The sequence below is a fragment of the Pyrus communis genome, chromosome 1 (genome assembly GCF_041283825.1).
Source record: "Pyrus communis isolate YQ-2024b chromosome 1, ASM4128382v1, whole genome shotgun sequence".
NCBI lineage: Eukaryota > Viridiplantae > Streptophyta > Magnoliopsida > Rosales > Rosaceae > Pyrus > Pyrus communis.
This window is the reverse complement of record NC_142565.1, coordinates 1,676,589-1,702,573: the sequence shown is the minus strand read 5'-3', so window position 1 is coordinate 1,702,573 and position 25,985 is coordinate 1,676,589. Positions and strand designations below refer to the sequence as shown.

Below are 25,985 nucleotides of genomic sequence, written 5' to 3'. Positions count from 1 at the left end.
TCGGAATCGAATTAACCAAATTTTCCCCAGCTTGGTTGTGATCATAAATCTTCATTTTTTTTTTTTTTTTTTTTGAACTAAATCTTCATTTCTTTGGCACTCGTATTTCATTGCTTCTAAACTTTTGAACGTGAGACAATTAATTCACACCCTTCACATGCTCATACACACTTGTTTCTTAAACTTTAAGCTTTTTTTAGTGACGTGTAGCATATGAGGCTGCTAAACTTTCTTAGTTTGTTTCATAAAGAAAGTCAAGATTCCATCCAATACAACTTACTTATAAGCCTCATTTCATAACTTACACGTGCGACAATTCTTTACATCATTTTGGACCATTAATATCGAGATTTTATGAATGACAGAAACAAAACGAACGTCCATTCAATAGCCAGACTATTACAGGCAACAACCAAAATTAACTTCCAACTACTAGTTTTTATGAGGAATTAAAAAACAAGCATCTGATTCCATCCAATACAACTTACTTACAGACCTCATTTCATAACTTTTACACGTACAACAATTCTTTACGTATCACTTTGGACCCATTAATATCGAGACTTTATGAATGACATAGCAACAAAACGAACGTCCGTTCAATAGCTAGACTATTACAGGCAACAACCAAAATTAACTTCCAACCGCCAGTTTTTATGAGGAATTAAAAAACAAGCATCTAATTTTTCTAAAAAAAAATAAAAAAATAAAAAAAAATCAAGCATCTGATTCCATCCTGTCAATTTCTCCTGGTAAGTGGAATCCCCAGACAAAAGGGCAGGGATCTCTCCGAATCCCTTCCCCCCAAGCATTATGATTCACAAAATTCAGGTCTTTAAAATTTTATCTACGATTATAAATAAAAAATTTTATTAAAAATTATAATAACTTTACCTGTTAATTAAATTTCAAAAATTAGATGGAAGGTATCGATCCCTTTCCAAAACAAAAAACCAAAAGATGCCAACTTGTCGAGTCAAATCAAAATCTCAGAGAACCCAGAAAATAATGTCGCACATCTTTCAGATTGATTTAAACACATTTTCTCTCATCAAACATTCATTTCAAAAGCAACATGATGCTGCTTCAGAGCAGAAACCCTAAACCAAAAAGATCCCCAAAATCTCAGATTTCTTTTTGTTTTTCTTCAGTTTTTTCATCATGACACCACTTTACAAGGCAACAACAGGTGAACCCCATACGCTGTGCTCACCGGTCATCATAGCTAAAACCCTAGAAGCTAAAATACCAAAAACAACCCTAACCCAACCTTATATTTTCCTTTTCATTTCTTCCGTTGTTTTTACGGAAGCAGAGAGAACAGAGCGATAAGGTTCCTCTGTTTTCCTGCGTTTTATCCATTAAAATCCAACAAAGGTTCAGATTTCGGCACCGTACCCATCCTCGATCGAGTTTCTTGCTGATTTGTCCTGGGATTCACTTGCAAACCGTGACAACAGAGAACAATCTGCAAAATACGTTAAAATTTCTGTAAATTTTTAAAATTTGAAATTTCACTTGATTTGTTCAACAAAACAAAGTGATTTCCACCTGTAGAATATGATTTCGTAGAGGAGGAATCACTGGTTGATCGCGACAACGAAGACGAGGAATCTGAAACCAAATTAAACAGTCGAAATTAATTAATGAACATCATTAATTTTAGTAAAATACGAATGAAATTTTGAAACCTTTAAAACTCTGTGTACCTCTAGAGTTGAACGATCTCTTGCAATGCAGAATGGCGCTCTGAATCCCATCGTTGTGCAGCAGCAAGGAATCGTCCCTCCGTTGCACCGGCGGCGCCACCATCGCCGTGGCCGACTTGCTTTTCCCCAAGTTCTTAGAGACAACTCTAAATCCCGCCGGAAAGTTTCCCTGTTTGTCCTTTTTGGGCGAACACATAGAGAATATCGGCATCACCGGCGACGCCGTCGCTGAGTCTACAGAAGGTTTCACCTTCTCAGTAGAGCTCCTGGAAACCTTCGAGTACAGAGGTTTGATCAGATTAAGGTACTTCTGCAAAACATCCTTGCAAAATCTCTCTGTTTTCGGGACTTCCATCCTCGGATTCTGCAATCCGATTCCGCTTCTTCTGGAGCTGTATTCACGGGTGAGCTTGGTTGGGTTTTGAGCCTCTTCTCCGGCGAGCTGTTTCGCAATTACTACTTTGGTTTTCTGCTTGTGGGACTCCATCGAAACGTCGGGCTCTGCTTTTTCCCCCCTTTTTTTCTCTATTTTATGTCTGGGTTTTTTGAGCATTAAAGCTCCGAACTTTGGGGCGGATTTAAGGAGAGCGATGGGGGACTGAGGAGGCTTGGAAACTGGCTCGATCGGGAGAATTTTTCTTTTGGAAATCGGATCGGAAGTGGACAGAGAAAGGGTTGGTTTGCCGGCTGTATTGTCCGAGGTGTTTGATTTTGGTTTGGATTCGAAGATGTTGTTTGCCTGTGGGGTTTGGATGAGGTCGAAACTTAATTCCAAATCGAAGAAAGAATCTTCTTCTTCTTCTTCGACGTCGTTTTCTTTAGCGACGGAGGAGTTTGGAGGTGTGGCGGTGGAGGCATTGGGTTTCCAGAACTTGAGGAAGTACAGAGTTTCCATGGCTATGGAGGGGAGAGAGAGGGAGAGGTCAAGAGACTGGTAGGGTTTCGAGGGGTTTTATACGAGGAAGGAGTGAGTCACAGTCACAGGGAGAGGAGGGTAACGTGAAGAAATGAGTGAAATAAAGAGGAGCATTATTTAAAAATTACACTTCGTTTTATGGCGTTGCGTTTGCAGCATCGAAGGCAGAGGAGAGAGAGAGAGAGGAAACAAGCTTTTCTTTTCTTTTTAGAGAGAGAGAGATTGCTTTTTGTTTTGTTTTTGTATTTTGGTAGGTTCTCTGTTTTTGTTTACATGGCTTGATTACGTGATTCTAAAAGTACACACCAACAGTCGATAGCACAGAATCGATCGGCTTGGCGTATGATTTGAGAAAGACTTAGATGGTCACATGAAACGTTATGCGTTAATAAAATAAAAATATGTACATTTTATTTATGAACTTTTTATTTATATTTTATTTTATTGACAAGAGATGTTGTACTTAGAAACGGATGCAAATTAGGATTGAATTACTCTAAGTTTATAAAATGTACATTAAGGGTCTACTATGATTCTCTGAATGTGTTCAATGTAATATTTGGTAAACATATCTCAACAGATTGCATGGACAATACTCAATAAATTCTTTTGATATAATTCGTCAATTGTTTGACAAAATGACTTAGTAAATAAACTGAAATTTTTTTTATTCAAATCCTAAACTCGCCACTTACAACATGTAAGTTCACATGTTCTTGTTTTATCCAACATGATCCTCTTTGAATCCTTTTGGTGAAGATCATGGAGATCTGTAAATAATGTTCATTCATCCTATATAGTGCAGTCAATTTTTTATCAGATACTACTTGTATTTAATTTTAAATAAAAATATTTAAAATAATTTTTAATCGTACAAAGTACAATAAACAGATATGATTTACGAATATCTAGAATCCCCACAATTACGAAGGGATGCTCTAAGAAACGTTTCAGAATTGAGAGGTGTAGGTCATACGTGTATGTACAGATTCATACACTGTTTTATGAAAAAATGGAGGTTTGATTTTCAGAACTTTTGGTGAAGAGATGACGCAGAGGTTTTCTCTCATTCAATTGCTGGCCCCCACGCGCCGGTCCCTTAGTCTCATGACTTTGAACTTTGAAGTTGAACTTTGAAGTTTGAAGTTTGAACTTTTATTTGCAGAAACTTTCGACCACAACGTGATGTTTTTGTTGTTTGCTGCACAAGTGGACCACGAGTCCTCTATACTTTCCTCTAGTATAAAAATTCAATCTTTTTCGACAACCGAATAAAATGAATTCAAAAGATTAAATTATAAAAATTTAGAAAATGTATGTGAGAAATAAAAAAGAATATGTGTCTAGCATTATTCTTTTTTATTCTTTTTAGTTGCTTTTTTTAAGATTAGTTATGCTGTTTGGAAAAAAACTATAATTCATCGTCTTAACGTTGACGTAAGCATGATTCTGATTTGAACGAAGCTACTTTGTAATATACACAAGTTTGAAGTCTCTCTATAACTCGTATTTGTTTATGACGTAGTAGATAATAGCTAGTCAACTTAACGGAAAGATCAAACACAAGTTTGTGTACTCTCATAACTAATTTTAGTTTTTGGTGGAGCATCGCTTGTATAAAAAGAACATAATTAGTCAATTTAATGAGAGAATCAAAACTTCATGTACAATGCTAATGTCATAAACCAGCTGAGTTATAAGTTGTTCACAATGCAAATAAAGCCCTTGAATTTTGTTTTAAAGTTGATTTCACGAAGATAAAAATACCAAACAAAGAAGATAAACTAACACAAAGGTGTTGAAGGTTATAAATATATTGGGTCAAATGATCTTTTTTTCCTCGTGGAAAAAAAAAAGAGTAAAGTTAAACGAGCTTGGTTAAATGATCTTTTTGGAACTTTATCGGAGAAGAGCTTGATAGTGAATTGAGTACAAGGTGTAGTTCCCAATCTAACAAGTCCTACTTCTGAATATATATCTTAAAATAAAATTCAGTATATCAGAAACACGATATGATACATAAAATGTCATGATATAAGTTGTTTAATACTTAAAAAGGAATTCCAATCACTTGTATTATAACACATGTATATTCGTCCGTGTTTCCGATGCTGTAAAATTTCTCCTACTTCTGCCATTGGATGTTTGGCCATGGAGGATGGTGACAAGAAACTTCCACAAAGAAAGACAGAAAAGAGAGAAAAGAGAAAGAAAAATGAAAGAGAAAAGGCCAAAAAGAAAGGACTACAATGGCTTTAACTTTGCTTTCGCAGAGAGAGGGAGAGAGAGAGAGAGAGAGAAAGAGAGAGAGGTCAGAGAATTAGGGTTATTTACAAAGGCAAGGCATTGGTGTGCAGATGGGGCACGCTTCTCTTCTGCTTAAAGACTAAAGAGAGGGTCCAAAGTCTTTAATTTTTTATGGCCGGAAAGCAAATTTGGAGGGGGAGTGTTCAAGTTTTTGCAGTAAAAGGTTTGACTTGTAAAATTGGTTGTGTGGTGTTGGACTCTTGGCCAATCTGTTGGATCATTCAGGGCTGCATTCTGCAGAATACTACGGAGAAAGGTCCTTCACTTAATTGTTGTACCAAAGTCTTCAAATTTATTTAGATATCGACACAGAAACATTTCCGATTTAAGTTAAGTATCTCTGTAATAGAAAAGTTGCTCCGTAATATGCTTTCTTTGAATATAAAAACTCATTAGGGTATGCAAGGTGATCCTTTAAATTCTTTTCAGCGAAAATGCTATATGGACTGTAATTATCATGGCATTGTCATGTGAAACATATAAAATGCACGCAATCTGTGCGATTGGCTTAAAAAATCGACATGTTAACAACTCCGATCGTATACTAAGGTGCTCTCCGCCAGTTGTTGGAATAACGCAAGGTGAAGGGCCCCAAAAAATACAGTATAAATAGGTGTTTAAAAATTCTTCAACTCATTGGAGACGGAAAACCAGATAGACATCTCGATATGATATAGCTATTTCTAGTTTACTTGGTAAAGAATGATGAAGTCCATCCAAACCGTCCAATGGAGAATAAAGAGGAGAGAAGAGCGTTAAAAAATCGACACAGTTACAACTCTAATTTATGAATAGATTAATTTACGTTTCTATCTATTGTATGTAAAAGTTATATTGAAGTAGCGAGTGCATAACATAACATAGTTTCTTGAAATATAAAAAGTTGTATAGCATGAGTTGCAAAACATGACTTTGTTTTATATAATCTTTCCGACCATGTGAAGAAAAGAAATTCTAATTGGTTGGTTTAAGAGGAATGGGACATGTTGGATCGGATGCTCCAAGTGCCAAATTCTTTGTCACTGCCTTTAATTTATATGGTAATTAAGCATATTCTTGTCATGTTTGTGGTTCGAAGCTACACTAATTTCGCTGCCCCTCAAATTATAGCTTTAAGCCATTCACAAAGATATGAACCAAACTTTTGCATCATGTGATTCTAAAATTTCAACGTTTTTGACACACATTTTGACACATGTTTTGATGTGGCTTACTCCGTAATATATTTCAACGATTAAACAATATCTTTTTGTAATATCTTATCTCAAAGATCATGTCTATGAAAAATCACTTAAATCTGAAACCATATGACTGTTAAATTAAATTTAATATTTTTTTATAGAACCGTATTCGTCTATTTTCTTCACTACAAATGAATGTCATAATAGTTTTGGATTTGTCTAATTTTTTATTTTAAGAATAATAATTTATAAAAGATAAACTAAAATGTAGACAGTTCAAATTGTTAAAATACACTTTAAAATGAACTCTACAAATGAAATATAAAAAACGGGATTTGGATCCTCTCCTGAGCTAACGGAGAGGATTCTCCTGACCCATCATCGTGGGCCATTGAATTTTTATCTAACGGTTACAAATAGGGAAAATCCTTTTAAAATTATAATAATTGTAGTCGTTAGATAAAAATCCAACGGTCTATGATGGCCATTGGATTTTTATCTAACGGCTACAAACAGGAAGACTCTCTTTAAAATTATAATAATTGTAGCTGTTGGATAAAAATTCAACGAACTATGATGATGGATCAGAAAAATCCTCTTCATTAGCTCAGGAGAGGATCCAAATCCTAAAAAACGTATGGCAAAACGTCTAATTTGCCGTGTGCACGACATAATAGAAAAGGCTATACTTTTACTAATCATGATTAAATCACAACATTTTTGTCATTAACATGACGCGTACTTATTAGGATAGGGAAGAATATATTAGTCCTATTTTTAAATTATGCTGTCCTAAACTTGTAAGATTCTGCACCCCAACTCACCAGAACAATTCCCATGCATGAGGTCGTGCATTGTCACACACTTTGTGATGGGTAATTTTCTTGGTCAAATCACATTATTCTGCAATCCAAGTCACAAGCGAATCTCCCATGTCATGATTATTTTTCTTGAATACCTTATGGTTGTTAAGTATCGTATTGTTTCACGTTTAACCGTTAAATAAAATCTAACGACATTAAAATGTTAATTGGTGATCATCGGATTTGATCCAATGATTTTAAAATGTCTACAGTTAATGTCTATAGGTACTATAAAGTTAAAAAAAATCAGAGTATGCAATACTCTGGAGTGTGAGATACTTTTGAATTATCTCATACTCATAAGCAACATAGAATTTTTTTCGGGACATAGATGCTTTTTGAATCTTACTATCTGGAGTAAAAAAATAGATAATTCGTATTACTCAAATTAAATCTGACGGTCCTCATTAACTCATTTTGCTATCACATCTCACACAAATTAAGGATTCTGATCTATTTTTCACAAAAATCAAGAATTGTCTGATTCTTAAACTCTAAACAGTAAAGTTTGGGAGAGGATTCAAGTCATCATGATTATACACATCTTTGCGTTGGGTTTTGCATTTTTGCTTAAAAGCAAAGAAGGTGAACCCCACCCATGATCAGATGTTCAATATTTTTCTTGTTGTCATCACAGGTGAATCAAACTAGTCCCCATCCAAACTCTCCTTTCCACTCACTTCTCATGAGCTTAGCTTGACTTTTTAGGGTTTTTTCTGTACTCTTTTGGTTATTGTGCGTTTGGCTGTTGGGTTTCTGAGTCGGTGAAAGAAAGCTCATTGGTCTGCTTATGAATTTCATATGCGGTTGGCTGGTCAAATTACGCCTCGAAGAAACTTAGTTGTTGGTGGGGTTTTCATGTTTAATTGGTGTCTAACCTAATGATAGTGATATTCACTTGCAAAATTCATGTTTAATTTGTCACGTTAAGGCATCTGAATTTGAACTTATGATTCGTTTGGAAGTGTTTTTAGAAAAATTAAAAGCTCTTTTGGGAGCTTTTGATGAAAATGTTAGTGGAACCAATTCTTGGTAAAAGTGGAAGTGAAAAAGCTTGAAGTGCTTCCTACAAGAAACACCAGTATGTTATTAGGCCAAAAACTTTTTCTTTAAAATCTCTTTCAGTCATTTTAAAAACACGTTCAAACAAATCCTTAATTTACACACTTAACCTTTTTTTGTTATTATAGTTAGGGGTTCGAACTATAAACCTAACCTACTTTCACCCACCCTCGTTTCTACACTTGGCCAAGTCGATTTACTTAATAAACCAGTTGCGTGGAACCCAAAGATTGAAGAAATTAGTTTATCTCAAAAATGATTGAAGAAGTTAAGTTAAAAAAATAAAAAAATAAAAAAATAAAAAAAATAAAAAAAGAGCTTTGGATCGGCCCAAACCAGGCAGCCAAGAACTTCTATTGGACTTTTTAATTTTGTTGAATGGGCTACAAAGGTTATCTGGCAAAATTTAAACTTTGGGTCGGGGACCCAGATAACTCTCCTCAATGCTATTGATCCCAACAGATTTCATGGGCTTGGGTCAATGAGACCTATTTTCATCATTTTCAACGTCTTTTCAATTTTGATCCAGATAAAACGAAATGTGTTAGCAAATGTGAAATATTTTTATTATCAACAATTGTCGTTTATTTACTTGAAGAAAAAAAAATTTGTCGTCATCTATTGGACGTAGCGAATTACTGTGGTTGTTAGAGTTGTTCCGTCCTCAACACATTACGTTCGGGTTCAAACCATCCAAATAAACAAAATGGATTATCTAGCTAGTTGTGTGGTTGGTTAAAACTTAAATCAAATGGGAGAAGAGAGAGATAACTCATATTCTTCTGTGAGGTTCGGTTATTCTATAACAACTATAGGCTTTAGGTATATTCTCCATTTCTCCCAAATGATTGGCAACTCTTCTTCCTAAACATTTCTCTTCCGGAAGCAACAAGCCTTTTGCAGGGCAGTGGATTTTAATTTAGACCTAATCCGCCACCGCAATGTTGAAGCATGTCTCACGTCGGAAACCTAACAATGTAAACACACAAAAACATCTCCGGCAGCTCCATCACTGTTTTACCAATTTCAAATTAATGCCTACCTCTTAACTTTGAACTATAGCATCTAGTTTGCGTATTTTCTGAATTTGTACATAGTTTATTTCTTGTTGCATTGCATTGCAATTCATATCACGACGTTTTAGATTACTCTAATTACGAAGAAAACTATCCAACTCACATTTAAATGGAACTTGACTATCACACACCCGTTCTAAATTAGTCTAATTCACGTATGCTTCTTAGTTTTTCAATACCGTTACGCCAATAAACATCAAATGACGTCCCCGTTAGCCTCCACCCGAACCAGACCAACATGATTTTGGAGCCTTTTATTTATTCGGTTCGACCTCAACTTGTTATTGTCTCAAGCTCATAGCCAGGTGCTCAGATGTTTTAAATTGAGTTTTTTTTTTTTTTTTTTTTTTTTTTTTTTTTTCTCTCTCACCAAATTTATACCTGCACGGATTTTGCATTTAGTCATTTTTGTTTTGGAATTTCAATACTTAATTTTTTTTTTTCTTTAAAAAAGAGTTTATCTGATGAGTCACTTCAGTCTTCTGAAAACCGAAAAGACTTACAAATGAGTACCTATTAAAGACTCGTTTAATTTGATATCATCATAATATAAATGTGAGATTGGTAGAGGTGATGATGGTAAAAGGTAAAATCAAACTAAATGGGTCTTAATGGGTACCCATTAACAACACAATAGGTTGATTTGTTACCTCTAGATATTTCAGCCTACCCCTAACCAACATTGTGTGATTCACCAACAGTAGGAATGAACGAAACTCAAGAAGTACCGTTTGAAATGCAAACTTGAAATTTGTCTCCAGCCACTAAACAACCACTTGGGAAAAACTAAATTGCAAATAATAATCATATTGCAAGGGTTTATTGGTTTTGTGACTAAGGTCTTTCTCTTCAAACCAGTGCATTTCGGGCTCAAACCTTTGCTCATCCTCATTGTTTCTTATTCATATACATGATGTGTATTTGGACATCTTTCCTGTACTTAATATTGTTTTATTGGTAGATTTTTCTTTGTAATTGTCCATTTCTTTATGGTTCGCTAAAATTAAAATTTAGATGAAAAATTAACAGCTCTTTACGAGTTCAAAGAAAAACCAACAAATAGCTCTATATAAAAATATTTTGAAAAATTAGAATTTGTTTGCAATTTAAATTGCTAAAAAATGAAACATAATTAGAAAAACAATAAAAAGTAATTAAAAACGGCGAGTAATTAATTAAGTGGATAAGTCACGCCCACGCTGTGATCACAGAAGCCTCGGTTTCTTCACCATCTTCAACGGCCCAGATTTCATCTCCCTAACTTCTCGCTCTGAAAAAATAAAATTACAAAACCACCCCTCCTCCACACACACATTCATAACACTCGATATCAACGCTCTGGAAAATTAACACGTCCATTTTCCTCTCTCTCTCATCGGTCCAAGGATCCATGGCGGAGCCAAAACCAACGCCCACGGCTGAATCGCTGATGGACAAGATCTACAACCACCACTCTTCGTCGTCGTCGGACTCCGACGACGACAAGAAGTCCAAGCACGCTGCTTCCGTCAAAGCCAAGGTGGAAGACGAAAAGCCGTCGGCGCGCGATTCCGTTAAGTCCAAGATTTTCAGGCTCTTCGGCAGGGAAAAGCCCGTTCATAAGGTCTTGGGCGGCGGCAAACGTACTATATTCTTTCCCTGTCTTAATCCGTTTATACATTGTTAATATAATTTTATTTTTTTGCATGGATTTGATGGGCTGATCGGAAAATGTGGGAAATTACGAAGAAGATGAAATTCTGAAAATTGATTTCTTGATCATTTTGTTCGCCTGAATTGCATAGAAAGTGAAAAATTTCTTGAAATTATTGACTTGAAAGTTTGAGAAATGTACATGAATCTTCGTCTGAGCGAGCTAATCGCAGTTTATTCATTCGATTTTGTTCTTATTTATATTGTTGTATGGCGCAACAGAAATGTTTCTCCTTTGTGGCTAAAAGGTCACGGCTTCTGGAAATGGTGTCTTTGCAAACTAAGGGTAAGGGTGCGTACAATACTGAGGGAACGTACCTGATCCTCACAAAGCGTGAAGCCTTGGTGGCTGTGGTTGTGGTTTTGGGAGGATTTGTTTGGCATTTTTTAATTGTTGATTTAAATAATTATTATTATTTATTGTTTATGTGCTTTCTGATTTGTGTATATGTATAGATTGCCAATTGCATTAAACATACATTGATCGTGTTTCCTTATTTTGTCCGGGTTTCCGTAGCAATATGGACATCTTCGGTTCGAATTTGGGAAGGGAAGTGTTATTGGCGCTCCAAAAATCTCATTCTACATTCCTCATAATTGTATTTTTCTTTCCAAATATAAAAAGTTTGGAGTGTAAAATGAGATTTTTGAAGTGCCAATAACAATTGTTTTTGGAAAATGATAATTCATTTTTAATAATGTGCCTTAGAAAAGAGATTTTCTGGCACAGTTTTCCATTTGTGCGTTTATGAACAACGCCTGTGAGAAGAAACTTCGAAAGAAAATGCTGTCAATTGCGATCTAATGTTGGTCTTTCATTGCAGCTGCTGATGTCTTCCTATGGAGGAACAAGAAAATATCTGCAAGTGTGCTTGCCGGTGCCACTGTTTTATGGGTTTTCTTTGAGTTGCTCGAATACCATCTAATCACGCTGGTGTGCCATTTGTTGATACTTTTTCTGGCTGTCTTTTACCTGTGGTCCAATGCATCCAACTTTATCAACAAGTAAGGCGTTGGGGTGTTCTAGCTTTTTGTTTTTTCGCGTTTTTGATCCTTCATGCAGTACCGTATGGTCTTGACTTGACTACGTTACTTAATCAGGTCGCAACCACAAATCCCAAAGGTTCAAATTCCAGAGAAGACTGTCCTTGAGCTTGCCTCTGCTCTGAGAATTGAACTCAACAAAGGATTTTATGTATTGCGGGATATTGCATCTGGGAGAGATTTGAAGGCATTCCTCGGTGTAAGCTGATCTTTTCTTTAAGTTATGCTGTATCCTGTATGTGTAGGTTTTATTTGATTAGACTCACTAGGTGTTGCGCTTCTGATATCAGGTTATAGCTGTCTTGTGGATTCTATCGGTGGTTGGGAAATGGTTCAACTTTCTGACCTTATTCTACATACGTAAGGACAGTTTCTTTTGAGTTTCAATTTTGTTCGTGCCTTTCTGAATTCAGACTCGGGAAACTTTCATTTCTGTCATTGACATCATCCCGAATTTTGAATTGCAGTTTTTGTGTTGCTGCACACACTGCCCGTGATTTATGAGAAATACGATGACCAGATTGATGCCTTTGGCGAGAAGGCGTGGATCGAAATAAAGAAGCAGTATGCAGTGTTTGATGCCAAGGTTTTGAGTAAAATCCCCAAGGGTCCTGTGAAGGAGAAGAAGAAGGATTAGACACATCATTCCGACGTTAAACGTTTACCAGGCTTAGCATTTAGTCACCGTTTTTAGTCGAATCGTTAAAATTCCATTTGGTTACCGTCTTTCTGTGTTATGTTTTAGTACTGTCTGGTCGCACACAGCTTAATGAACATATGCGTTTTAGATGGATGCCTGGAATTTTCGCTATTAGTATTGTCTGAAAGTTTTTATTCTCTACGTTAGATTTTAAGCCTACTATTGGCACCTAGGCAATATTACGTCTATGTTCGAATTGATTCTTGTGGATGAAGTAATCGACCAAACTAATGAATATAATTTTATGTTTGGCTTATTTTTAGTTACGTCATTCTCTAGGACTCAACTTTAATTTCATTTTGCCCCATCAAACTCGATTTTAATTTTATCTTGTTCTTAAGACTCAAAAGTCATCATTTACTTCGTAAAACTTAAAATTTGCTTCATATTATCATAATTCTATTAATTCCATTACGTGGGTTTGATGTGGGTGCACCGGGTTAATTCTTAATTTCTTCTTTTAAACTTAATATTTTCTTATTGTTTAATGTTAACGCATAATGGAGATTTTCGAGTTTCAGGAAGAAGAGAGCCCACACGTCAAAACGGGACGAATTGTAAAGAGTAAAGTTGTGACTTTTAAGTTACAGGGCAAAGTAAAATCCAAATCAAGTTCCAGAGAATGTATCTAAAAATAAAAATGATACTAATTCGTATAAACTATCTAAACTCGAAAGAAAGATACCGAGTCATATAAGTTGTTTACTAAACACAAACCTAATTTTGTATGACAAAAGAAGTTCATTTATCGTATAAGTTGTTTACTAAACACATACGATAGGTAAGTTTTTATCGTATCCACATCCCTAATCAAGCATCTCTACACACTGGTATTCAGGTTTAAATGAAAGGTTTCACTGACTCTTGCTAAAGGGTCTTCTGTAGGCCCATAACCTGGAAAATGGCCCTTCATCTGAATCGCTATCACTGTCCGAAGAAGATACCATTGATATAGAATCATCCAACAGATACTCAACCACCTGAAAAAGATGAAGATATGGGATCGATGTAAGCTCACGGGAAATGGGACGATGGTGTTCACGTTGCCAGGTAACTAATACTGACTACTGTCGCAGCTAGTATTCATTGAACCCTACTTGTATTCAAATAGCTAAAACCGAAAAAACCAGAGCAAAGAGTAAGAAAATACCTGATTTGGTGACACGGGCTTAATTTGCTGGTTTTCCGAATTTTGTCCCCTATGTTCATTTGAACATTTCATGTTGTCAAGCCAAACAATCGTGTTGCAGTCTCTACAGTATCCCCTACCGGATTTCAATTTCTTCGACAAGCTGCCTGAAATCCAAGCATATTAGGCAATGGTAAGAATTCATGACTTCACACCTGCAATCCAACAGGAAGCGGAACAATATATACACACACACGCATGTGTGAGCGTAATTGAAACTCTAGTTTCTAGGGAAGCACGAAAATACCTAAATATGCCCTTTTGAAGGCTTCTTTCCAAAATAGTGTGTACCCTTCTGCATCTTCAACCTGTCGACCACTAATTTTCCGAGCCTTAATCAGCTTATCATCCTCAGAATTCCTGAAGAAAGTAGTGTATTGTGTCTCCCACAGATGGTTATCACTTGCCGCTATGTTCCACGACCTTCATCAAAACAATCAAGAAGCATTAGACCCAATTGGTGATTAAAAATGCAGTTTAAATCAAGGAAACCAAATACGTGAACTTAAGTGAAGGAAATTGGGATTACCAGCAGACTAGTCCAACAGAGGCCAAGGATTGCATATCAAGGAAACCAAATATGTGAACAAGAACATCTTGTGGCAGCTGGGTTGAACCCGAAACTACATGGATAGGAGGCGAAACAGTTAACAAGGACTACCTTCTTCAATTAACATATCAAAGCACGCAATTTCATGATCTCCAACTGACAAACTTCGAAAAATATTAAGATATGAGCAAACACAAAGTAAAATCTTGATACCCTTTTCTTCTTGGCGTGCTTTAGTGCGCCTCTTATGAGCAACCATTGCGTTCTTGTATTCTGCGACAGCCAGATTCTTCTTTTGCTTCGGCAACGTGGCCTCGGCACTCTGGAGGAGGAGATGGGCTGCCAAAACAGCATTGCGCGTCTGCATTCTAGCTTCCCAGAAAAGCAAACAACTTAACACAATGCAACCAGAAAGCGGAAACACGAAATAAATTCTAAAATTAACAAAATTTCAGCTCAATCCAAATTACCCTCATCAAAAATTTGCATTAGAACAGAAGAACAACAAACAAAATCTCAAACTTTCAGCCCAAATTGTTATGAAGTTTCAATTTTGAATACACTTATCTCAGAATTCGAAAAACAGAGACAACCCAGATGCCAAAATCCTCTACCTTTCACAAATATCACAAGAAGAACAAACAGAAGTTACGAATTTTGAGAAATGATAAGGAAAATAGCTTACTCGGGAAGGAGACGAAAGGCCGTGAGAGTGTCTTGGAAGATGAGAGATTGGAGATTCTTGGGGAATTTCTTGTAAGCGCCTCTGAGGATTAAGCTGAGCTCTCTGCAGGCAAAAGGGTACCTGTGGATTTTGGGCAATGACTCTTTGAGGACGAGTTTTTGGTATCTCTCCAGTGGCTTTGACATGCTTCTCCCTCTGAGATTCAATGGAGAAAAAAAGGAAGAAGGAGAAAGAGAAGAGGGGAAGGAATTCCTTCAGATATTAGTATATTACAATAACTCTGATGGGCTAGTTTTGTCAACCAATAATATGATGGGCTCTAATTATTTGATTGGGCTACCTAAGAAGGACCAACAAGTTTCCATACAACTTTCATTTAATTTTTTTATGATTGTTAGGAGAGCTACGTGTATGACACACTTCATTATAGTAGCATTATGTGGCAATGATACAAAAACACATAGAGAGTTAATATGTCTTTGTATTATTAGCACGAAATGCTATCATAGAGTTGTTTCTGTGTCATACAAGTCATTCTTGACAAAGAAGGAGACTTTCCAAAACACTACAAACTCAGAAACATGCCGATTCATCCACTACCAAAGCCGAAGACGACCCACCACGTGAAACTCCTCGTGGTCCTGTTTCGTTCAAGATCAAGCATTGACGGTTCTTGAAGAAACTTCAAGCCCGATTCAAGATCAATTGTTCATCGCCTTTGAATTGAATTCTACTTTGGAGATCAAATTAGAGGAATATTCTTCTAAAAGAATAAACCACATAGATTGTAACCCTAAACATTCATCTAATGCAAATATTATTTGTACACGTGTTCTTCTGTTATTCATTGCAGAAAATTTTGTGTTTACACTTGTATAGATGAAGATAATGTAACTTGGATGCTAAGGTAATGGCGTCCTAAACTAATCACACAATGCGGAGTAAGAAAGTTTAAAACATGAAGAGGCTCTCACCTTGGAATTCATGTTCTTGTTCTTAATTTTGATATTTAAATTCTGGATGGAACTGTCAGGCGTATGTGCTACTTTCGTTTTTAATAAGACATCCAATTTGGTTATAGATTTGCAATTTCACATAATGATAATTTCATTTCATATATGTATATATATAATGAAAAAATAAAGCAAACTCTACATGCATAAAGAGCATTGCACTATCAAATAATTACACAATTTAAGAACAATGTGCACAAATGCTGTTTAAATTCAGTCCAAGTTTCCTCTCACCAATCTGAAAATCCCACAAGCATCTCCAAACACCACACACATTTTTCACAGAACATAGACTCAAAAATCCCAAATAACTGTGGCTATTGGATACCGTTAACCCACCCTCTCTTACATTTTGTACACTGATATACACGTTCCTTGTGCTGCAAGTTTTTCCTTCGCCGGAGGTTCAGAGCTGTAGCCGCTTCTAATTGATCGTCGCGTAGTTGCAACCCGTCGAACATCGTTGCCTTTTCAGGTGGGGTTTCCATCTTCCTCGAAACCTTCACATTCTTCCCCAAAGAATGAAGCTGATGACTGGTGCCTAAGATGCCGGCTTCCCCGTGTGTACTAATATTTTACAGGAAATAAGTTAGCTGTTGCTTCTTCCTCGAGCCACCCTCGCCAAACAGTTCATTCCACTGTTTCAGCTCGCTCATTACTGATCCCTCTGAAGCGAAACTCGCAGCAACCTGCATCAAACCACAGACATGCATAAAGATACATGCAGAACAAGCGAAAAATGATAGTTTTGTGGATAGTGTACGAAAAGAAGGTGAAATTTGTTACCTGATTCTTTGCCTGCCTCATATCTTCCATGTTTAAGGCCCTCAGGGTAATTACGTGCTCCTCTTTCTCTTCTTCTTTCGGTTCTGAAGCTTCTTCTGTGCCCTTTTCTTTTGCATCTTTCTTCTTCTTTTCCTGTAGTTCCGAGTTTTATCAAAGTCGTTAAGCATTACCAGAATTGGGAAGAAAAACAATAACAATATGCCGATGCAGAGGAAGAGTGTGAAGGTAGCGAATTACCACATCCTTTTGCCTCTCCTGTTGTATAAGCTCCCTAACTGGTCGATAAGCTGCTGTCACGCACAAGTTCTGTTTTTCCAGGATTTAGTTTTGTGAGTTCGTTATACTGATCACAATTTAAGGTTGGTTATTAATATTGTTAACTCGAAAACTAACCTTAAGATCGCTTCCGCTGTATCCTTCCGTCATGGTTGCAAGCTCCTTAAAGTCTAGATTTTCGACCTTTTCTTTCGAAAGAAGAGTTTTCAAGATCATTCCCCTGTTCTCGACTGAGGGAAGGCCAACCATGACTCTGTTCAATAGAGAAAAAGATTTTGAATTAGCATACAGTTAAAAAGAAGGAAGAAAAAAATCTGAATTAACACAATGTGGATCATTACCTCCGCTCAAATCGCCTGATGATTGCCTCATCAAGGTCAAATGGCCTGTTGGTTGCGGCGAGAACAAGAATTCTCTCCCCGGTCTTTGTCAAAAGTCCATCCCAGTGTGTCATGAACTCGTTCTTAATCTTCCTCATGGCCTCATGCTCCCCAACTCTGGTTCGCTGCCCCAGCATGCTGTCAACCTCATCCACGAAGATAATAGTCGGGGAGACCTTTGCTGCAAGTGTGAAGAGAGCTCGAACGTTCTTCTCATCTTCTCCAAACCATTTTGAGGTGATCGTGGACATCGAGACGTTGATGAAACTTGCTCCTGCTTCACTTGCTATGGCCTTTGCCAGCATTGTTTTTCCAGTGCCAGGAGGACCGAAAAGCAATATGCCTCTGCAAGGCTTCAGAAGCCCACCTTTGAAAAGGTCTGGTCTTCGAAGCGGGAGCATGACCAACTCCTGAAGTGATTCTTTGATATCATCCAATGCACCAATATCTGCAAATGTGACTCCAATCTCATTTGCAGGGATAACCTCCGGCCTTATGCGCTTCTCAAATTCATTGTCAGGTGCCACTTCCTGGACAAACACCGTGAATTTTTTATAAGACAACGAAGATCTAAACAAAATAGACACTGTGAACCATGTGGATTTTGTGGATAGTATTATAGGACTTGAACTTACTAATTTTGGCGGGGGTGGATTCTCGCTGTCCTTCTTCACCCCAGGACCAGATTTCTCGGCTTCACCTTTGTTTTCCGGTGCTGCAGTTTCAGACTTTGCACCGACAGCCTCTTCCCCTTCAGTTTCCTAAAATTTAAGAGAAATGGTAAACCATTAAGTCATCAGAAGTTAATAGCAGGTCCATTTAATCCGCGACTCAAAATGTAAAACATCAAGAGGTTAGAAATGAAAGTAGAAGAAAAACCTTGCTGGAATCGGCATTGGTCTCCAGTTTCAGAGAATCTTTCCCGCCAGATTTTCCCTCCTGGAATATACTCAATCCATGGGACAAACTGTTCCAGATTGAGAGTCGTAATTAGATAGATAAAATCATAAAACAGTCTGTTTTGCAGTGAAATATAACCAAAGAAATTATGATACTGAGAATTTGGTATCTACCTCGTCGATGATATAACAAGCTTTCCATTTCGATATTCTGGATCCTTGTTTTGCATCAAATGATAAGATATCGCCGAAATCACAATCTCTTCTATGTAGTTGCTGACTACCATTGTGTCTGCGTGGCAGATTGAACCAAGATCATCACATTCAAGATCATTCGCCGCAAGCACCTCAGCTATGTGATTTTTGTTGTCATGAAATTGGATCATCTTCATGTCTTCTTCCAGTTGAGCTTTCCAGCTGACAAGATGAGTCTCATCTTCCGGGGGACTGATCTCAATATTGTAGGGGAACAAAGCAGCAAGCTTCTCGTCGACTTCTTTGCAATCATCTTCAGTGTCTACCGTTCTGGAACCAAGTATCAACACTGACCCTGAAAGTCTCTTCAACATTTTGTTGAACAAATTGTAAAACCGCCGTGATTGGAGAAAAAGCTTCTCCACGTCCCTGATGCATAAGATGATGGAACCAGTTTCGGACATTGAAGATAAGACCTGTACAAGAAATAATATGAATGCCTATTAGTACTTTACTAACATTTTCAAGCAATCTTACCTTGTATCTAACCAAAAGAAAAGATATTACCTTGTAAAGTGACTGCAGAAAAAGTTTCTCATCGAAACACCAGTTGTTCACGCGCTTGAGAGGAGCTGAAAAAATACGAAAGAATTACAGAATGATAAGTATAAATTTAAAGCAATTCCACTCATAACTAATGCACAAATTACGTTCTTAAAAAGCCAGTATTTTTCTGTAGGAACAAACCTGAACTTGGCAAAGCAGATTTGGAACTGATGCTACTCATATCAGATGCAGAAGAGGCATTTCTTTGAAGCGTTCGAGTTGGCCCTTCTGTGCCCCTGCGGGTATAAGATAGCAGTGTTTTAGAAACGGGACATTTCATAAACACCGGCACATTTGATACAAGAATCAATCACCCAATACTGTACCTTGATTTGAGATCAGAAGAACTACTTTGCCAACATAATGCACCTGTAAAAAAACAATTAGTTATAATACCAGTGAAGCGTGGACATTACCAATAGTCACTGAACCGAGGACATGTTGATCAGAGGAGCTTTAACGAAAAGATATAGCCATATTTCCTTTCGTACCTTTAGTGTCCCTGCTTGAGGGGAGCATTGAGAAGGAACCGAGCAAATTGGACATTTGCTCCAATGTCACCTCTGAGATGGACCTTTTATGATGCTACAAAAAGAATGCAATGAATCAGGAAAGAAACAAAAAAATCCAATCGAGCAAATTCGAACTTTTCCTTTCAATAAAATTGCAGTACATTGACAAAGATACATGAAGTGCAGAAATGCAAAACATTGAGTTTAAACAAAAAAGCATCCCACCACATTGGGATCCAGGTTTCATCACTTGCTATACTTAAGATGTACGCTAAGACTCTGGAAAAGAAAAAACACGATTAGTTCCTCAGTAAGAAGCAGAGAACGCTTACTGATTCTCTTTTGGCACAGCCGTATTTACTCTGTATCTGCAAACATGTAGAATTCAGATTTTTTAGTACTACCGTATTACGAGCCAAATCTAACTTACGTAAACATGTAAAGGTGACTGATACAGTACTGCTGTATTACGAATATTTACCCTGATCGAAAAATCAGTTATATCCAGCAACAGCAACTTGGACTCAAAGTGATGCGCTAAAGCCTTGGCGAGCGTTTGATGATAAAGTTCTTTGGGAAACAAGAGATGAATTGGATTAGCTTAAGGAAAAGGTTAAGGTATGAGTATTTCAGCGGAAAATGCCAAAATCGGATAACGTTTTCAAGTAGCATACCTGCAGGTCCTGAGAGCAAAATAGCTCTACTTGCAGGTGAAAGATTCCGGGTGTGCTTGGACAAGTCGGAGTGCTTCAGATGAACATATGCAGCACTTGTTAACAACATCCGAGTTCTCTCTCTGACATCGCCATCATCAAAACAAAAATTGTTAGATATGATCCAAAAATAAAACAGTTAAAAAACGAATCAAATATCAAATAAAAAAGGCTCAACATCCATACAAGCAAAGATTGGATTCAATAGCAATTTTGCAGAAGTATAATATCCATAGCTGAGGAAACTCATCATAAAAAAATAAAATAAAAAAATCCAGAAAAATTAGTATAACTATTATATTAAAAGCAGATATAATCCAACTTAATTAGTTTCAACTGGAAGCAGATTTTATGTGAACAAAATTTTACCGAGAAAGAAGATAAAAAATGAAAACTTGTGCAGAAAATCTTGGCATTTATGGATTGTATTGTTACAAAATTAGTAAGAAAATATGAACTTTAATAACATACAAGGAAAATTAGACATAAAAACACACCCATCTTCCATGTGATCCTGCTCATAAAATTGATGTAAAAATTGTGGTATTGAGTTAGAAACTCTCCAAATTTACCTTAGGTAATAAGGAAACTCCTCAAATGTAACTTTGCTGTCTCTGCCATCCACAACCTGCCGCATCAACTCCTGCTCAATCTGCTCCGCCGTCACCTCATCCGCCGAGCAATTACCATTTACCCAATTGCTCACAGCCTGCCCCGAACTCAATCCCAGCCCCACCCCAACCCCAACCCCAACACTCAGAGCAGACAGCAGAATGTGCTTCTGTTCCATCCTTCACCAACCCTTTTGAACAAACGCCAACTCCTTCACGGCAGAGAACGAAGGTGGCGCTTTTTCACCGGACTTTCAAGCTAGATACAGAGCAAACGAGATTGATATTCAACGAATGGGGAAGAGATTCATGAAGGGTTGGTGGGATTTCTTTTTGGACAATCAAGGAAACTTGGAGAGAGAGAGATTTGTTGTGTGTTTCTTTGGGTGCGTATGTATGTGTTACACAACACACGTCCGAATACAACGTTTATGCTGTGAATTACTTATGTTCTTGGGGTTCTGTTCTGCAGCTATTTATAGCATGCCTATTACAAATGGACGTTAAATGCTCGTCCAAGAAAAGAAAAACCAGATGAAAACGATGGAATTTACAGTTTCGTTCTTTTTTCACCTTTGGTACTGCTTCTTGTTTTTTTTGACTAACCGGTCACCTCCAATTCTTTCTGGTGAGTTTTCCCTCCTTTCTTTTCTTTTCTTTTAACTTTTCAATTTTGCTTTTTTCCCCTCTCCTTTTAAAAGTAATTATTTTTCTCTTTTGCTCAAATTTTATACTAATATTGTTCTTAGGATTTTTCATGTACGAGCCCTTGATAACATTATACCAGAGAAAAATATTTCGAACCCAATAGTTTAGTAAAAGAACTCCAATAACTTTGTAATAGGAGAAGGCATCAAAGGGTTTCGCAATCTGAGAATCAATTAGAACATGACAAGTAGATAGATAAAAGAAAATTATTCTTTAAAATTTTATAGTTGTGGGAGATTTACTTTATTGTTTACAAAACTTAATATTTATCAAGAACAAGATATTGTCTAGAATCAATTTAATTCTTTGTTTTGTAGTTGGGGAGAAAATTTTGTATGTATTGGAAGCACTTGTCACGTGGTGTTGTTGGAGAATTTTATCCCACATTGGTCATATAACAAAATAAAATACAACTAATATATATGGGAACCTTCAACTTTAATATCATCAAGGTATTTTGTAATAAAACTCAATACCTAATAATAAGTGATTAAGTTAAAATAATATGAATGATGTTAGTGGTGTACCATGATGAGGCTGTAAAGTTTTCACGTCGACTATTTGGAGTACACCGAAAAAATCTATCGTGGATGAGTGGGATGATGAGAATGCATCCATATTTTTACAGACAAAAACAAAACAGAAAATTTAGGGATATTTTAAGTTGTGTCAGCAGGTAGCATGCATGGGACTCGCAATTTGCATCTTGCAACTGTATAGCTGAGTTGTGATTTGGTTGGGTTCAACAACCTTTTCATTTATAATTTTCTTTTTCTGGCTTAAACAACACAAAACCATGTTCTACTATTTTCTTATTTTTGATACATGCTCAATTATTTTCTTGGGCATATACAACTGTACCTACCTTGGTGTGGCCTCAAGTTCTCAATGATATAGTTGTTAATCGACACGTTTGGTTGTACATTAATGTCCATTAATAATTTCAATCAAATTTAGTAATTTGATGTACTCTAGTTCAACTGCCAAATATTAATTTTTTGGAATATTTGTTGAGATCTTATAGTAAATGTACTTCTTATATATATATATATATATATATATATATATATATATATATATATATATATATATATAACGCCTATAATTCATGGTTTTATTTTTTCCATTTTGGTTACTTAATTAGCATATCCAGTTCGTCGTTGAATTAACAAATGATTTGATTTGAAGAACCACCTGATACAAATCTTATTTTTAAGAAAAGTACAACTTTGGAATTTGTTGGTATGGAACGTTCTTTTTTCCTTCACCGGGTTGAAATCTCCGATAAGATTTTTATCAATGCCCATTCTAAATGCATTCTATCATCCAATTTGTATGTATTCCTTTTTTCGTATCAATGAATATCGTACTTGTTTTAAAAAAAAATAAAATTAGCATATCCATATTAATGGGTTTGATCGAATAACTATATACATTATCTCTGTTATTTGTATATGGTATGCAGTTTAATAATTCTCCATTTGTGCTGACAATTTTTCGTGATAAATGTGGGGGATTGGTATCTGATGGTAATGACAGATTTATTTGAGGATTAAAATTATATTTTCTTTCTTTCTTTTTAATGATATTTACTTAAAACTCTAGATTTTTTTTTTGAACAAATGACATTAATTATCTACATTAAGAGGTGGAGGAGTGGGCTAAGCCTCAAAATGTGTTAGCCATAATAATGTGGTTCATATTCACATTTGTCAAGAATCAAACATAAGACTTCTCACTGTGAAGAGGAATTTCACTAGATCATAGTACTAAGTGGCTAAAACTCTTGATTTTATTTATTTAGGAAGGGTACATGGTAAGAAATTAAGGATATGTTATAATTTGTTAGGTCTGGGGATTAAATACTTTAGTATTTGAGCTAAAAGTAATAGAAAGTGAAGAAAAATTTCACTAGACTGTAGTACTAAGTGACTGAAACTCTTGATTTTATTTATTTAAGAAGGGTGCATGGTAAGAAATTAAGGTTGAGTTATTATTTGTTAGGTCTGGCGGATTAAATACTTTAACATTTGAGCAATTTAGGGTTGAGTTGCCATTTAGTACTAGGGTTTAATAATATTCATTTTCATTTAATTATAAGTGAAAGGTATTAGGTTTGATTCTCGCCAAAGATAAATTTAAACCACATTATTGCTAGCCCATTGAGAGACCATCCCCCCTCCCCCGCGTTAATATAAATAATATCGTTTATTAAAAAAAAAAAATTAGGGTTGAGTTTCTTTTCACTTACAGGCATGTCACCAGATGCTCCATTCCTATATTCTTCCAATTTCAGTTTTTGATAAAAGAATCATTTTGTATTATTATTGGCTTATTTCTTTCTTTTAGGGTTTCTAACAAAATCCCACTGCAGGAAGAGAGTGTACTCAAAGCATGCAAACTACAGATTCCTCTCCACCCAGACCTCCTAAAAATTGCATTAAGTTTTTGGTTCATCTGCTTTTAAGTGATGGATATATAAGTGCCTATTGGGCTTTTCTTTCATCCACTCATTTAAACTGCAAATTGAACTTACTAATTTACGGTTTTTATGTAGTCATCCACAAATGAAGAACAGCGGGGACGAGGGAGAAATGGGAAGAGTGATTGACAAAGAGTCTTCCTCTTTGTTTTTCCGTTGTCCTATTGCTAATTAAGGATCCTAGCTATCAGTTAATCTAGTTGTTTTAGAAACAGATTGAAGGAATTAAAATGTTCCCATTTGGTGTAGGTGATCTTGGTTTAGCAAATTGGCCACAATATTTAGAAGGAAATTGTACACCCCCGTTGTAACTTGGACTGACTCATCCTATAAGAATTACTTCATAAATTGTCATATGTAGAATCAAATATACCTCTTTGCAAATTATGTTTCTTTGCAATTTGTAAAATTGAAATCCGCTAGAAACCGTAAATTAATGGAGCATTCAAACAAATTGGTAAAAGACACGTCCGATACAAGTTAACGTTAAAATCATTTTTATTTACTCATTTCTCAAACACAAGTAAAAAATCTTTATAGGTACGTAACGTCGGTAATTGAAAAAATAGTTATTATAATCCAAGATATTATTATTTATCTTGGACTCTGAATATTATTGTTTCTTATTCAATTACTTTTTGTAGGGTTTTCATTTTTATATTTTTTTTACTTTCGATCACTACTTTAGAAAGCACATGACTCAAAAAGGTAATTTGCACGTTTCGTCGTTCTTTTGAAGAAATATTTTGGTTTCAATAGTATTGCTGCCACTACAGAAAGTGCAAAATGACTAAAAAGAGGCGGCTGCCACAATACAAAAGTTATACGTTTTGTTAACTTCGAATCCACACATTGTTGTTTCAAAAGGAGAAAAAAGTTACAACCCTAATCAAGCTTAACAATCCTATAAAACGGTTTTGATAGATAATCCTTTATGAGTTTATATACAATTTAAGTATTTGGAGATATTATGGTTGCTTAATCATCAATTTTCATAGATTCCCTAACGCAAACCATATAATTGACATAACTTTTGCTAAGACAAACTTAAAAACGATAATTTTTTTTTTTTTTTTTAAACAAGGGATAGATATTTTACACAGTTGTAGTAAGTGTGATTAAGTCCAAGTTTGATAAAACGGAAATAACAGTGTTCAAGAATATATGCATATAAGCTTTTGTTCATCGTTAAAATTAATATTTGAAGAGAAAACAGTCAATCTTAGAACCCTCCATACAATTTCTGCCCGTCCTACTTTTCTTGTTGTATACTTCACAACTTTATTTTCTGGTTTTTTGTGTGATGGCACTGATGGGTGAGTGGGGATCCATGTACTGTAGCACTGTAGTGTAGCTAGCTTGATAAAAATATGAAGGATTATGTTGTGGCGTCAAATTCTCCCATGTGAAGGCATGCAGGCAAGGGCGGTGACTTGTGATCGAGTGAACTAAAAACTAAAGAAAAGGATGGCTTTTAGGGTTTTTACCTTGCATGCACATACAGATACAGTCGCCAATAAGAAGCTTCGCGGAAAGAGCAAGTGAGAAGTTAGAGCTCTTATCATTAACTTATCAATTGAGACATGCATTATATATTAGAGCATCTTTCCTCGATGGTTTTAGGGCAAAATATATATGCTTATTTTTAATTAGGTATAACACCTCTACTCTTTATCCAGTCTCTCACTTTACTCTCTACATTTTATATTATCTCAACTTGTTATTTGTACTCTTCCTTTGTATCCTCCCTTTACCCCCCTAGCTATATTCTATATTGTTTTACTTTAACACTTACACTCTTCCTCAATGTCCCACTTTATCCTATTGCGC

General features: G+C 36.0%; 4 protein-coding genes across 4 annotated transcripts; 1 reads left to right on the top strand and 3 right to left on the bottom strand.

Moving 5' to 3' along the window:
- Window positions 1–1,006: 1,006 nt before the first annotated feature.
- On the bottom strand, window positions 1,007–2,863 carry MAKR5 (membrane-associated kinase regulator). The gene is made up of 3 exons (XM_068459985.2): window positions 1,710–2,863; window positions 1,552–1,614; window positions 1,007–1,468 (listed from the first exon to the last, which is right to left on the bottom strand). The coding sequence occupies exons 1-3, from the start codon at window positions 2,602–2,604 to the stop codon at window positions 1,380–1,382; spliced, it is 1,047 nt and encodes a 348-aa protein (XP_068316086.2). The 5' UTR covers window positions 2,605–2,863; the 3' UTR covers window positions 1,007–1,379.
- Window positions 2,864–10,324: 7,461 nt separating this feature from the next.
- LOC137720140 (reticulon-like protein B5) lies at window positions 10,325–12,806 on the top strand. Its single transcript, XM_068459150.2, has 5 exons — window positions 10,325–10,736; window positions 11,631–11,811; window positions 11,908–12,049; window positions 12,141–12,210; window positions 12,318–12,806. Exons 1-5 carry the CDS (start codon window positions 10,505–10,507, stop codon window positions 12,485–12,487), a joined length of 795 nt encoding a protein of 264 aa, XP_068315251.1. The 5' UTR covers window positions 10,325–10,504; the 3' UTR covers window positions 12,488–12,806.
- Window positions 12,807–13,179: 373 nt separating this feature from the next.
- On the bottom strand, window positions 13,180–15,237 carry LOC137720138 (F-box family protein). Its single transcript, XM_068459148.2, has 6 exons — window positions 14,975–15,237; window positions 14,503–14,657; window positions 14,269–14,362; window positions 13,987–14,162; window positions 13,701–13,846; window positions 13,180–13,530 (listed from the first exon to the last, which is right to left on the bottom strand). Exons 1-6 carry the CDS (start codon window positions 15,157–15,159, stop codon window positions 13,405–13,407), a joined length of 882 nt encoding a protein of 293 aa, XP_068315249.2. The 5' UTR covers window positions 15,160–15,237; the 3' UTR covers window positions 13,180–13,404.
- Window positions 15,238–16,130: 893 nt separating this feature from the next.
- Window positions 16,131–21,474, bottom strand: LOC137720139 (uncharacterized). Its single transcript, XM_068459149.2, has 16 exons — window positions 20,927–21,474; window positions 20,316–20,437; window positions 20,123–20,211; window positions 19,974–20,009; window positions 19,621–19,714; window positions 19,456–19,498; window positions 19,271–19,365; window positions 19,091–19,155; window positions 18,503–18,999; window positions 18,309–18,396; window positions 18,065–18,190; window positions 17,391–17,959; window positions 17,167–17,302; window positions 17,011–17,079; window positions 16,774–16,905; window positions 16,131–16,676 (listed from the first exon to the last, which is right to left on the bottom strand). The coding sequence occupies exons 1-16, from the start codon at window positions 21,142–21,144 to the stop codon at window positions 16,563–16,565; spliced, it is 2,493 nt and encodes an 830-aa protein (XP_068315250.2). The 5' UTR covers window positions 21,145–21,474; the 3' UTR covers window positions 16,131–16,562.
- Between the last annotated feature and the right edge of the window lie 4,511 nt (window positions 21,475–25,985).

What these genes read in the sequence shown, in the direction of transcription:
- MAKR5 (XM_068459985.2), bottom strand. Translation starts at nt 2,604, where the DNA reads ATGGAAACTCTGTACTTCCTCAAGTTCTGGAAACCCAATGCCTCCACC. An exon ending in GAGATCGTTCAACTCTAGAG is followed by an intron (nt 1,615 to 1,709) that starts GTACACAGAGTT and finishes ATTTGGTTTCAG; the next exon opens with ATTCCTCGTCTTCGTTGTCG. An exon ending in TACGAAATCATATTCTACAG is followed by an intron (nt 1,469 to 1,551) that starts GTGGAAATCACT and finishes CGTATTTTGCAG; the next exon opens with ATTGTTCTCTGTTGTCACGG.
- LOC137720140 (XM_068459150.2), top strand. Translation starts at nt 10,505, where the DNA reads ATGGCGGAGCCAAAACCAACGCCCACGGCTGAATCGCTGATGGACAAG. An exon ending in GGTCTTGGGCGGCGGCAAAC is followed by an intron (nt 10,737 to 11,630) that starts GTACTATATTCT and finishes CTTTCATTGCAG; the next exon opens with CTGCTGATGTCTTCCTATGG. An exon ending in ATTTGAAGGCATTCCTCGGT is followed by an intron (nt 12,050 to 12,140) that starts GTAAGCTGATCT and finishes TTCTGATATCAG; the next exon opens with GTTATAGCTGTCTTGTGGAT.
- LOC137720138 (XM_068459148.2), bottom strand. Translation starts at nt 15,159, where the DNA reads ATGTCAAAGCCACTGGAGAGATACCAAAAACTCGTCCTCAAAGAGTCA. An exon ending in TCTGTTGGACTAGTCTGCTG is followed by an intron (nt 14,163 to 14,268) that starts GTAATCCCAATT and finishes GTTTTGATGAAG; the next exon opens with GTCGTGGAACATAGCGGCAA. An exon ending in AGCCCGTGTCACCAAATCAG is followed by an intron (nt 13,531 to 13,700) that starts GTATTTTCTTAC and finishes CATCTTTTTCAG; the next exon opens with GTGGTTGAGTATCTGTTGGA.
- LOC137720139 (XM_068459149.2), bottom strand. Translation starts at nt 21,144, where the DNA reads ATGGAACAGAAGCACATTCTGCTGTCTGCTCTGAGTGTTGGGGTTGGG. An exon ending in TTCTGCAGTCACTTTACAAG is followed by an intron (nt 19,000 to 19,090) that starts GTAATATCTTTT and finishes TTTCTTGTACAG; the next exon opens with GTCTTATCTTCAATGTCCGA. An exon ending in CCAATGCCGATTCCAGCAAG is followed by an intron (nt 18,191 to 18,308) that starts GTTTTTCTTCTA and finishes CTTAAATTTTAG; the next exon opens with GAAACTGAAGGGGAAGAGGC.